Source organism: Conger conger, chromosome 10, assembly GCF_963514075.1.
Source record: "Conger conger chromosome 10, fConCon1.1, whole genome shotgun sequence".
NCBI lineage: Eukaryota > Metazoa > Chordata > Actinopteri > Anguilliformes > Congridae > Conger > Conger conger.
Genome location: NC_083769.1, coordinates 34785022 through 34797307, shown reverse-complemented (window position 1 = coordinate 34797307; position 12286 = coordinate 34785022). Strand labels below are relative to the sequence as shown.

Below are 12286 nucleotides of genomic sequence, written 5' to 3'. Positions count from 1 at the left end.
GCAATGTAATGTGTATAATGTGTATGTGAGTGTTTCTGTGTGCGTTTGTGTTTGTATTGCGGTGTGCTCTGATATTCCAAAAACTTGACTATACACCAACTTCTAGGCTAAAAGTTACATAGTTGCAGCTGTACACATTTAAAATGTTGCAGATAGCGTTTCATTCATTCATTCATTTATTATCCTAACCCACTTATCCTGAACAGGGTCGCAGGGGGGCTGGAGCCTATCCCATCATACATTGAGCGAAAGGCAGGAATACACCCTGGACAGGTCGCCAGTCCATCACAGGGCACACACACCATTCACTCACACACTCATACCTACGGGCAATTTAGACTCTCCAATCAACCTAACCTGCATGTCTTTGGACTGTGGGAGGAAACCGGAGTACCCGGAGGAAACCCACGCAGACACGGGGAGAACATGCAAACTCCACACAGAGAGGCTGACGGGGATTCAAACCCAGGACCTCCTTGCTGTGAGGCAGCAGTGCTACCCACTGCACCATCCGTGCAGCCCAGATAGCGTTTCAGAGTAACCTTTAATTTTAAATATCAATCAACATTATACTGCACTTCAACTAATGCTAGTTATGCATACTCTGTCTACAATAATAAAAATATTGATCTACCATAGGGCTGCCCAACCCTGTTCTTGGAGATCTACCATCCTGTAGGTTTTCATTTCAACCCTAACTTGGCACACATCATTCTACTAATTAGCAGCTCAGCATCTCTAGCTGTATTAAATGAAGTTAGGTTGGAGGTACATTTGGTACATTTCCAGGAACAGGGTTGAGAAATCCTGATCTACACCATGTATTTAACAGATAGTGCTGTCTGTTTGAGGTATCAAACAGGTATAACAGTATCAAAGTTTTGGAGACAGGAACAGGCAAGAGACTGAAACCTATTAAAAACATATTAATTCAAAAGAGTGACATATTTATTTATATTACAGTTAAGGACAAATGTTTATTGAATCCGGGCCAGTGCTGTGCACATACAATAGATGTGAAACAGACCACAGCCAACCAGTACTTTATTTCTGATAAAAAACGAATAGTTTTAAGTTATTGTATATTTTAACAAATAATGCTTTTTGCTAACAAAATGCATAAAATACATTTGCAACAGCACAAAATATTTGAATGCAATGAATATTTTCAAAATATGGAATAAATAATGAGTAAAAACAATGCAGTCTTGCTACGTTTGGCAGCCCATACCAGATACGTTTGATACAGAACATGCTCCTGTCTACATGTTCACTCTTCAGGATGCCCTTCCAGTGTATGTGAGAATATCACAACCGGTAATCTATGCAGCAGTGACCTTGACGTTAATGAGGTCTCACAGACGTATGGTTGACTGCCCTGAGGTCAGGTGGAGTGCAGCCAGGGATGAAGGGTTTTTTAAATACAGAATGCTGCCTCATCACAGGACAGAACCAATTTCATCGTCATTCAACCAATTCAACGAAATGCTCATGCAAAAGGTTTTTCACTGATTCGGTTGGAGAAAAATATTTTCAGATGAGCTTTGTGCATTATTCATGTCTGCATAGATGACCTATCACATCTATATCCACCTACAATGTATGAACATAAAAAAAACGAATAATGTCAATTTCTGACAACGCTTTGTTATAATAAGCCACCTGCAATGTAATTTCCTGTTAATTAGGACTGTAGTATGGTTCTCACTGCAGAAAATTAGTATTCAGCACAGGAGAGGAGATGGTGAAGCTTCTGCTTTTGATGATGGGACTCCTCCCCTCTGACATTTTGACAGTGTGGAATCCACTGGCCCTCAGAACTCCACTGTGGTGAACTCGGAGGTCTGCGGTGACTATAGCTATTACCATGATTATTGTGATTACAGACATAATTATTATTACAATTTAGCTATTTGCATAGCAGCAGTTGCCAATGCAATGCAACTTCCCTGGCCACCAATGCCTGGGTTCAGCCTGATTGTTTTAAATTCATTGTACACTTAACAACCTATTCAGAGCTTCCCAGAGCAGCTGGGTGGCAAGAAATACATTCTATGTTATTTTCATAATGTGTGTTCCACAGATTCGTGCTGGGAAGGACTCGTTATTTAAGATAAATTTCCAAACACTTTGAATGGTTGAATATTTGAGTTTTGTATTTGCTGACATATATCATAACACATACAGTAATGTGCAAAAGCCTTAGGCACATGTAAAAAGATTCTGTAAAGCAAAGATGCTTTCAAAAATAATGAAATGAAAAGTGTAAAAAAAAAGAAAGAAATGGTCTGGTGATGTTGGACCAAACCCTGCAAGAAGTTTGTCCCAACCACAAAAGAAGACTTTTTATGCTTGATCATGTAGGTGTCTTACATGTGGGGTTGGCACACTAAATTCCGGAAGGCATCTTGGCCTACAGTACCATGACCTATTATCATTATATTGAGGCCCCTGCAAGAAATGCCAAAATGTAGCTGTAAAACAGCTGCTGTGCATTTCTGCAGCCTAAGATGCTTTCTAGCGAACCTCCATTTGAACCTGCATGAGGCCTGCAAATTGGAGGTCTAAGTGAAATAAATGAGTGAGAGTGGGATTAAGTTGCCACTCTGAAGCACTGGGGGTTAATCACACACTCCTGCATACAGATGAATTGGAGTCTTCCATTGATGTAGGGGAGGAGGAAAAATGGTGGGAAGCACTGATGCACCCTTCAAACAAGTGGTCCTCATAAAACCCACTCTTATTCTCATAAATATTGTGAATGTGATGATTCATCTTAATCAACGGCAGCAATGAAGGCAGGAGATGATACCCACCATCTGAAGCATTATTCTCCTGTGTGTCTTCAAATCCAACAATTAATGTTCAAATAATTTTACTTCAGTGGGTGGTTGCATTCTTACCCCATTGGTAGTCTTCACATGGATGGGAACATTGGAAAAAGCACAGTGAAAAAATCGTCACCCAGGAGATGATGAAGTAATTTGACAGGATGTGCGCACTCCCCCAAAAGATGACAGATTATTCTTTAGTCACCATTTTCCTCAGTGCGTACTTCTGTACTGCTCACCACAGAGGATCTGAGGTTGAAAGACCTTTGGTCATGACAAAACAACAATACTCAATAGTGTAACTGGGAAATTCGCACATCCATGTCTGCATAGATCATAAGTAATATGTTGAATAACTTAAAATACATTCAAGAAATTGACATTCACTGTTACTGTGAAAAACATTTTTTCAGGAGGATTAGAGTACTTCCGCATATGGACCTCACCTCATCTAGTAACGAGGCAAAATACACTATTACCCCCTATGAGTATATGTACGGTATATTCTCGCTATCTGCATATTGTGTAGAACTTCAACAGGCTTCGCAAGAGCTGTCACTGCAGGCCAGGGCTGAATCTGGTGAGACCATGCATGATTCAGCACCACTCACTGTCCAACCCCGCTCTCCCGCCACAGCTGTCTCCAATTATCCGCTCATCAGCCCAGCACATCAAAAAGTACAACTTGGCCAGTATGAGTGGAGAATGGCTGATGCTAGTACCTTGTTCATGGTGGTTACTCTCAAAACTACCTTTCCATAGCTTTCAGAAGAAATGAAGCTTACCAGTAGCTGATGTGCTGACCTTGCAGTCCTCGTTCCTACTGGGCAACCTAATACATAGAATTGACAGCCATCATTGAACAACTGATGTTAATGTTTTGTTTAGAATGAAGTTAAATAGTTATCAGCCATCTTTGGTCTCTCACTTCACTGCCACTCTTCTACTAGGACACTGTTCTAACCACAGGCAGGCTTAGTAAGCCTAGTAACCAGTGGTTTGTATCCTGCAGTGTAGCCTCTGTAGTTCTGTTCATTAAGTCTTCTGCAGATAATAGTCACTGACACATCCACACCTGCCTCTTGAAGAATGTAGCTCCACTCTCACTGCATGGGAACAGGAATCAGACATTGGTAAGATTGAGTGGTCCCAGGTGCTGGGACAAAAGGGCAATGTCAGCCATGCGTAAAGAAGGCAGCCCCTGTGATAAGCCCAGCTATGAGGGGCATGTGGCTGCGAGTGATCCCTCTTGGTGAAACTGTTATATTCCCATCAACAGAAGATCTGAGTGGTGAGTAATATCCTGTAAGGCAATGGCTTTACATTCTACACTGTCCCTCAGGGGACATTCCCCTCCTCTCGTTTAGGGTCAGGGGAGGTCATCCAAGGATCAACACTGTTCCACTATTTTTCAAAGGCACACTGGGTTTATCTCTTAAGAGAATAAACAATGAATTGGAAAAATTAAGCGGAATAAAATTTTAATCTGAATCATTTGTTCTGATTGAGTGGGTAACGAATTGGTCGGTAAATGTTTTGCACCCACTGGCACCTAAACAATTTCTCTAATTTTTTTACATACTTATTGATGTTGATTAATAATTACACAGCACACACACGCACAACAGTGGTGTGCAAAAATTTGGGCACCCCTGATCAAAAAGCCTTTTACAATTAATATCTAAGTGAACAGAAGATAACCTGATCTCTCAATGATACAATGTCAACTCAGCCTTTAAGGTCTTTGTTGTTTAGTATGTATGTATGTAAGTATATTGTATTGTTTTCCTGTGAACAGCTAGACCAAACAGAGTCTGATACCCTTTATTGAAGCTCTTTTGCAGTGATGTGTGGGTTCTTCTCAGCATTTCTCACCAGATCTCAGGAAATAGGAAAGCTTGAAACATTAAGAGAGTTTTTGTAGCCTTCTCCTTATTGGTAGAAATTACCCATCTTCATTCTGAAATCCTTGGAAAACTGTTAGCTACAGGAACCCATGACAGAACAGCCACTGCTCTTGGATACTTTAGAAGGCATGGAGTTACTTCAGAATAAAAGGTGCAGCCCTGGAATTATACTCACCTGACTCATTGAAACCCTAACGAGTAAATCACCTGCATCTGGGCCTGAGTAATCATCTTTAATTTTAAGTAACAAAAAATAATCAATAATAATAATAATAATAATAATAATAATAATAATAAGAGTTCCCAAACTTTTGCACAGGGCCCTTTTCCTTTTTTATAATTTCATTCATTCATTCATTATCCTAACCCGCTTATCCTGAACAGGGTCGCAGGGGGGCTGGAGCCTATCCCAGCATACATTGGGCGAAAGGCAGGAATACACCCTGGACAGGTCGCCAGTCCATCACAGGGCACACACACCATTCACTCACACACACTCATACCTACAGGCAATTTAGACTATATATAAACTGATATAAAAAATGAAAATAAAAAGCAATCTTGCTTGAAAATGTGCAGAAAGGTTTCATGTTTAACTCATTTAGAGTTCAGGTTTGCTTTCAATCACGTACAGATCAATTGTAACAGACATTTAAACCAGGGGTGCCCAAATTTCTGCACCCCACTGTAACTATAGCTCCATAATTATTGATATTATTGGTTTTGACCATTCCTCCACGCAGAACTTTTCAGAATCATTAGCTGCGTTTACATGCAAAATATTTATTCTGAATTTGTTCCCAATTTCTTTTTCAGATTGAAGATTCTAAATGAACTGTTAACATGCATGCTGAATAAACTGATCTGATTAAGGTGTATTCCTTAACTTTTTTGAACAGCTTTTTGAATAACTAATTATATTGCGCCTGTCGACCATCGAAGCCTTCCACGATTTTTTGTTCTTTTAATGTTCACAAAAGAAAAACCGAGTCACCCACAGACCTCTGAAATTTGTTGACAATTTTTCGATTTCCCTGGCTGGGCTGAAACTCGGACTCGTCACTTACCTTGTAAACAAACATGCGCAGAAGAATGTGTATTCCATATAAAGAAAATCCTGCTGAATAATCTACCTATGACAAAGTCTCAGCTTCCCAGCAGAGAAAACCAGACCAAAATGTTCTGGCACTTTATTGAATTCATTGTGCCACGGATCGTAAATAGTGCCCCTGGACCACTGGCAGCAAAACATCTCCAAAACATCAATAACTCACCGAGATATTTGACAGTAGGTACAGTAAGAGGTGTATTCTACTTGTATGTTGTCATCTTTTGCTACCAAACACGTTAAGACAACGTTAAATTTTGGTCTCATCTGCACTTTCTTCCAGTCATAATTCCAATGACGTTTGGCAAACTCCAGATGCTTGGTTTTGTTTGCTGTACTCAGTAAGGGCTGAGGCACCCTTCCAAAAAGTTTGCCGGCATGGGAATGTCATTTTATGGTTCTTTTTCAGACTTGGTAACCCCAAGATCTCTGCATTTCTTATAAACTGTGATCCTTGGGTTCTTTATGGCCTCCCTCACCATCCTTCTCACAGTCCGTGGGGACAATGTGTACTTGCTTTCTCTTTCTGTTATTTACAATAACTGTTATGGGTGGCGATAATGTTTATACCTATGGCTTACAGAAAAAATTAGATTACTTAATTGAAAAGATTGAAACAATATAAACTTTTTGTAAACTCTAGAAACTGTTACTGTAAAAATTCCAGGAATTCAGCTGTTTCTGAGATACTCAAACCACATCACTGTCACTAACAATCATTCCACAGTCAAAGTCACTTCACTATCCTGATTTTTGGTCTGAACAACAACTGAAACTCATGACCATGTCAGCATGCTTTTATGGATTGAGTTGCTGCCACATAATTGGCTGATTATATATTTGCATTAAGAGCTGGTGTCCAGGTGTACCAAATAAAATAACCTAATAAAATATACTGAGTGTATGCTTTGCCTATCTAGTTCTGATGCTTACCATGATAAGTGCACTGGATGTTGCTTTAGCCAAATCATTCAATATTATATTAGGGGTAGCCTGTAGCCTTGTGGTTAAAGTACATGACTAAGACCCAAGGTTGGTGATTCAAGGCCCGGTGTAGCCATGTTAAGATCTGCAAAGCCGTTGGGCCCTTGAGCATAGCCCTTGCGCCAGGTGTGATTGTCCCCTGCTTAGTCTAATCAACTGTAAGTTGCTTTGGATAAGAGTCAGAAAAATAACATATTATTTTGTTATTATTATTTATGTGTGTGTCTGTACATGTACATGAATTTTAGAAATAATGTAAATATGCTTAAGTGTCTGCTGTAATTGTTACCCAGTGTAACTATGGAAAGTTGAAGGTACCCTTGGTGAACTGTTATCTGTTTTATTTATTGTAGGTGAATTCAGGTGAGGTCGTCAGTAAAAACCAACTGTCATCAACAAAAAATACACCTCTCCTCTTCTCAGTACAAGGTCTCCTAAAGGTACTGTGTGGTAGTAAATAGTCAGTGGCACCCAGGTGAATGCACTGGAGGACTGTGCATACTTCAGCTATGCGTGTGGGCATGAGCCACACAGCAGACACGTACAGTAACCCTTTGAGGTGTATCTTCTACAGAAAAATAACAAGACACAATTTAGAATTAACCAAGATTATGAATTAATTTAATTTCTGTAATAAATGCCTGAACTGAAACCCATCTATATTAACACACATGTTGTTTGTCATGCCAGCCTGCAATGCAAATACTGTCCTATTAACAAATAATAATAATAATAATAATAATAATAATAATAATAATAATAATAATGGAAAGATTCAAATCAGGCAAGCTGCTATATCATCTCTAGGAAGAATAATGTTCACGTAGTTGGGTGGTTCACAAAAAGTACTTACAGTAAGATCCCTACAGTAGGATCAATTTAATTCTCAGAACCAAATTGCAGCCTTGACATGAGATCTGAGAGGAAATGGTCTGCAATAGCATCATATGCATGTGACGAAATCCTGCCATTCACCAAATCCAGGACCAATCAATTATGAGCTTTCCCCTCCTGGCTTTTTCACAATAGGGGTTGATAAAATCTAACAAAATGTTTCTGTGTGTTCTGATTTAAAATCGGTGAAAATGCCTACCTTAAAATGGCGCATCGAAATTAAGGTATACAAAATTACACCAAATGTTACTACTGTAAGAGTTCGTTGTAGATATATTTAAAGGAAATAGCAAAACAAATCATACTTGACCAAACACCAACATATTTCGTCTACATTCTATAGTGTAAAATGGTGAATCATATAGGGGTAGGCCTAAAGCAAATGACTGTATTTTTTATCAAGGGAATTAATAGTAACCTGTGCATTTATGTTTAAGTACTCTATTTGAAAAACCGCAGTTTTTTCGGAATTAATGCGAATGTGAATACATGTCCTTGTCTTTGGTTTACAGTAGAAAACAGTAGGGCATAGTATATTGTTTGACACATAGTTTAACGACATACCGTAAGCATAATGTCTTTAAAATTGTTTCCCTATAATGAAAAATTGGTGTACAAATTATATCACACTTGCCTGTCAGGTAGATACATACCTACGATTGTACGTATAATTTGGAACATGATTTGAAACAGGACTACTGAGCAAATAATTACGGTTGCCACCAGTGGGACTTTATCCCACATTTATTTTATCTTTCGCGCCACCAAACAAGCTGGCAGTATAACTAACCCGAGACCACTAAATAAATAAATAAACACCGTGATCGCTAGTCAGAAGATGGACTGTCAGTGGGAATACGTGGTTTATTTTCGGCGTTTACTGAATATCTTATATTTTTCCTTCAATTAATTTACCAAAGGACTGTTACACAAGGATAAAATTAATAATTTATTCCCATCCTTGAGTCACTTAGTCCGCATTGATTCACTTATGCTGCAGTTCCTTTCATTCACAAGCCTTTAGTAAGTCCAGAAACAGCTAGCCCAGTGCATGCTACAGCCGTACTGTACCAAGCGGATGTAGCCTACAGCGCATAATGACAGGTCACAAGAGAGGCGAATAAATGCGAATTGGAATCATAAACCTTCGGCTTAGAAGACAGGAAATAAATCGCAGCTTGGGAGATGGCCTGTAGAAGTCGTATGAGTTTCAGTTCATCCGTAGCCTACCGTGTGGGCACTGTTTTTTTTTCCTGGGTGAAAAGTAACTGATTCCCCTCGTCGTTTCCTCCAGCAAAGAAATCCAATCTGTCATGCGGCGCAGCGTTAAATGAACTCTGGAGATCACGGGTGGGTGTGCGCTCTCCTGTGTTCGAGCTACGTTATAACCTAAAATCACTGCCCACTGGACATCCTCCTCCCAGCGAAGCTTGTTTTAATGCACAGAATCTGGATGGGTATCGCTATCTGACTCTTTTTGTAGTTCGCTTTCTACCTTTCTGTCTGCCTCCCCTCCTATCCTGTCCGTCGCTTTCGTCAGCACTTTGCTACTGATTCCTGCTTAAGTGAACCTTCTTCGTTACATGACTTGTCATGAAAGCTGAAGAGCGCTTACTATAAGTATAATCGCAAACATAAGAGGACCTACGACTGCGTTTAACCAACCAGGAAAGTATGTCGTAATATGGAGCAATAACAGCTTCTACGGCAACAACAAAAAAGAAGATTCGATTCGTCGCAGGTCTGAGTAGGCTCGTTCTCCTTCTCTCTGACGCTAATCCTTTTGATCTCTCGGTCCTCTCTACTCTGTGGTGGCGAAAGGGCAGCGCTGAAGCACAGTAGGTCACCCTTGACATTTTGTATGACTTTGCTTACTGCGGGTGTAGTAAGCAGCTATACAGCTTGCCTCATTACTCTAAAGAACTATCTGCTGAAATTCATTTCCATCAAGACAGCCCGAAGACAACGGGAAAGACTAAACTGCCTAAAAACAGCCAGTTTCTGTTTTTCTTACCACAGCATCTGGACCACAAGGACTAAAATATGAGAAGGAATTAGCAAATATTCGGTACAACGTTTTCAGATAATTTTTTCGACCGGGGCAAGAGACGCATCAGAAAAGGAGCGAAACTGCTGTAAGCCAGTAACTCGTTGTAGATACAAGAAAACACGAAGATGCTGTGGCGTTTAAGTACTGTCTTTTCGCATGTGCATTGTCTTTCTTTCTTTCTACTTTGGATAACACTTGGTACGACAGTCGTCGAAGTGGTCGGGTCACAACAAGGGATACCTTTATCTGTGTAAGTGTTAATATTCTTACTTTAAAGTTCAGCGGTTGTCGTTATTTGTTTTATGTTTTCAGCATGAAACTCAGTTGAAACTCGCGTCGCCGTGTGCATTCTGCAGTTTCAACAATTCCGTCATTTCAGCGGTTACTCAATGAATGCAGCGCGTTCTGTCATAAAATACTTTGAATACATGAATAACACACTTCAACTTTGTATCGCTATGTGAGCCTGCGCCTGCAAGTGAAGCATGGCGCAAGCACTAATGAGTATTGCGCGCACTGTGAACTTCCTCTTATTTTTACACATGCTAATTTTGTATTAACAAAACACGAACAGGTTATAAACATGGTGTCTTTTAAAAAAAAATTGTTGACAAGAGACATGCCACACCATGAGCTATGGTGTGCTATAGGCTATACCATTCGAAAATGGATCCTAGTTGTGGAAACTTTTCATAACTACTTACAGCATGGCATCCCATGAATGATGCGAACACGATATGCAATTAATACTTCTTTAAAATTATTATTTTTTGTTACAAGACTCCGCCTCCACTATATATGGTTTCTGAGTTACTAAATCCTTAAGACAAAGTCAAATTCCAATGATCTACTTTGGCTGTACATCGGCCTACGTTTTAACATCACAAATAAAACGACTGAGTGTAAGGATCTTCTAATCTAATAGACTAATAGACACAACATAGTACAACATTCCTCTTGTAAACAATTGTTCCTGTTTTTGGTGATTGTTTGAAAGGCAACAGTGTGGGGCAGATATGCTGGACCTTGGTTGTCATGGGAGTTAAGCATGAGTCTGACCTGAACTGCATGTTACATATGCTGTAAAAGTCATACACACTAACTTTCCCATTCTGGTGATGTTATTGTTTTCAGTGTAAAGTTGTGGGCCTCTGCCTTTGGGGGTGAAATCAAATCCATCTCAGCCAAGTATTCTGGCTCCCAGCTGCTGCAGAAGGTATGTCTTAATTTATAGCTTCTGTTCTCTTTTTACAAAGTGTGTATTCAAGTGAACAATCAGTGGCATTTTTTATTTTTTTATTTTTGTGTTACATCTGCTTGTTTGTCATACTGTTACTCTCAACAGAATACAGTCACTCTGTCCAGCTCTGACAGATAAGCCATTTCTGGTATGGACTATTATCAAAGGGGGCAAAACTATGCAGCCCAGCAGTACTAGGATTCATGCAATATACAAACCAAAGCAGCCAGTTCTTTGTTGTTATTAGTGGCAGTTAAATACTGCTGAGTGTGGCAATTGTTGTGTGCCGTGCAGGTGGCCAATTTCACATTTATTTATGTTTAAACCCCCAAAATTAGAACATTGTATGAGGTCGTTTTTTAAAGTGATTTTAGAAGGTAGCAATTTTAAAACCAAAAACAATGTCATGACTTGCTGGTAATTAATATGTATGTATACTTGAACAAATAATGTTTTATTGCTAAGCAACTCACTTGTTCATACATTTTCAAGCACCCATCCCCCCATCTAGAGCCTTTAAATGGCCATAGCCCTTAACTAGATGCAAAATGTTGACCCCTTACAAACAGTTATTCTGCAACATGCTGAAGCACAGGGGTTGTTTCACTCATGTGTAGTGCATCATACTTTGCAGGCTTGCAGTGGATGGCATTGGCCAGCGAATACGATAGTATTGTGTACCATAGCTGCAGTCCCACAATCCTTTTATTCCCCCATCATCTGGCCCCCATGCCAGGATGTATTACATCATTCCAGATAAGGGGAATGAGTGTGGTTATCTCTTCTGTTCAGCTGCACAGCTGGGTTTTAACCCCCCCGCCCCGCTTTTCTGCATGCTGCAGACAAAAAAAGGGACAGTCAATTAAATTCAAATGAGGCGGATGAGGATTGATTGTTGAAATCCTTGATCAGAAATCGCATCTTTATGCAATGTGGTCTTTGCGAATGTTGCTGTAGTATTTATTATTTTACTCATGGTCTCATTGAAAACTTCAAAATTAAGTGTTGTGAGGAAAAGAGAGATATAAGCATGCGCAATACAATACAATAATAATGGCCAATTGGTGTGTCTCACTGTCTCTTTATTTTGTCAACCACAAAAAAGCTCAAATACCGTCTTTGTTGAGAACTTGAAAAATACTTGAAACTGTATTTTAATATAACGTCATTTCACTGCAGGGGTATTTGCATCATTTTTAATTACGAAAAGCACAACAGTTATTAATTTGTAAAAAAAAAAAAAAAAAAAAAAAAAAAAAAAGATAGCAGTGC

The 12286-nt window shown here is 39.4% G+C and overlaps 1 protein-coding gene across 1 annotated transcript in view; it reads left to right on the top strand.

Annotated features, from left to right (window-relative positions):
• Positions 1-9893: 9893 nt before the first annotated feature.
• Positions 9894-12286, top strand: part of cacna2d3a (calcium channel, voltage-dependent, alpha 2/delta subunit 3a) — a 173901-nt gene continuing 171508 nt past the window's right edge. The window contains exons 1-2 of the mRNA XM_061257192.1: positions 9894-10024; positions 10909-10990. Coding sequence (XP_061113176.1) covers positions 9900-10024; positions 10909-10990 — 207 coding nt within the window. The 5' untranslated portion in view covers positions 9894-9899. The remainder of the gene's footprint in view (positions 10025-10908; positions 10991-12286) is intronic.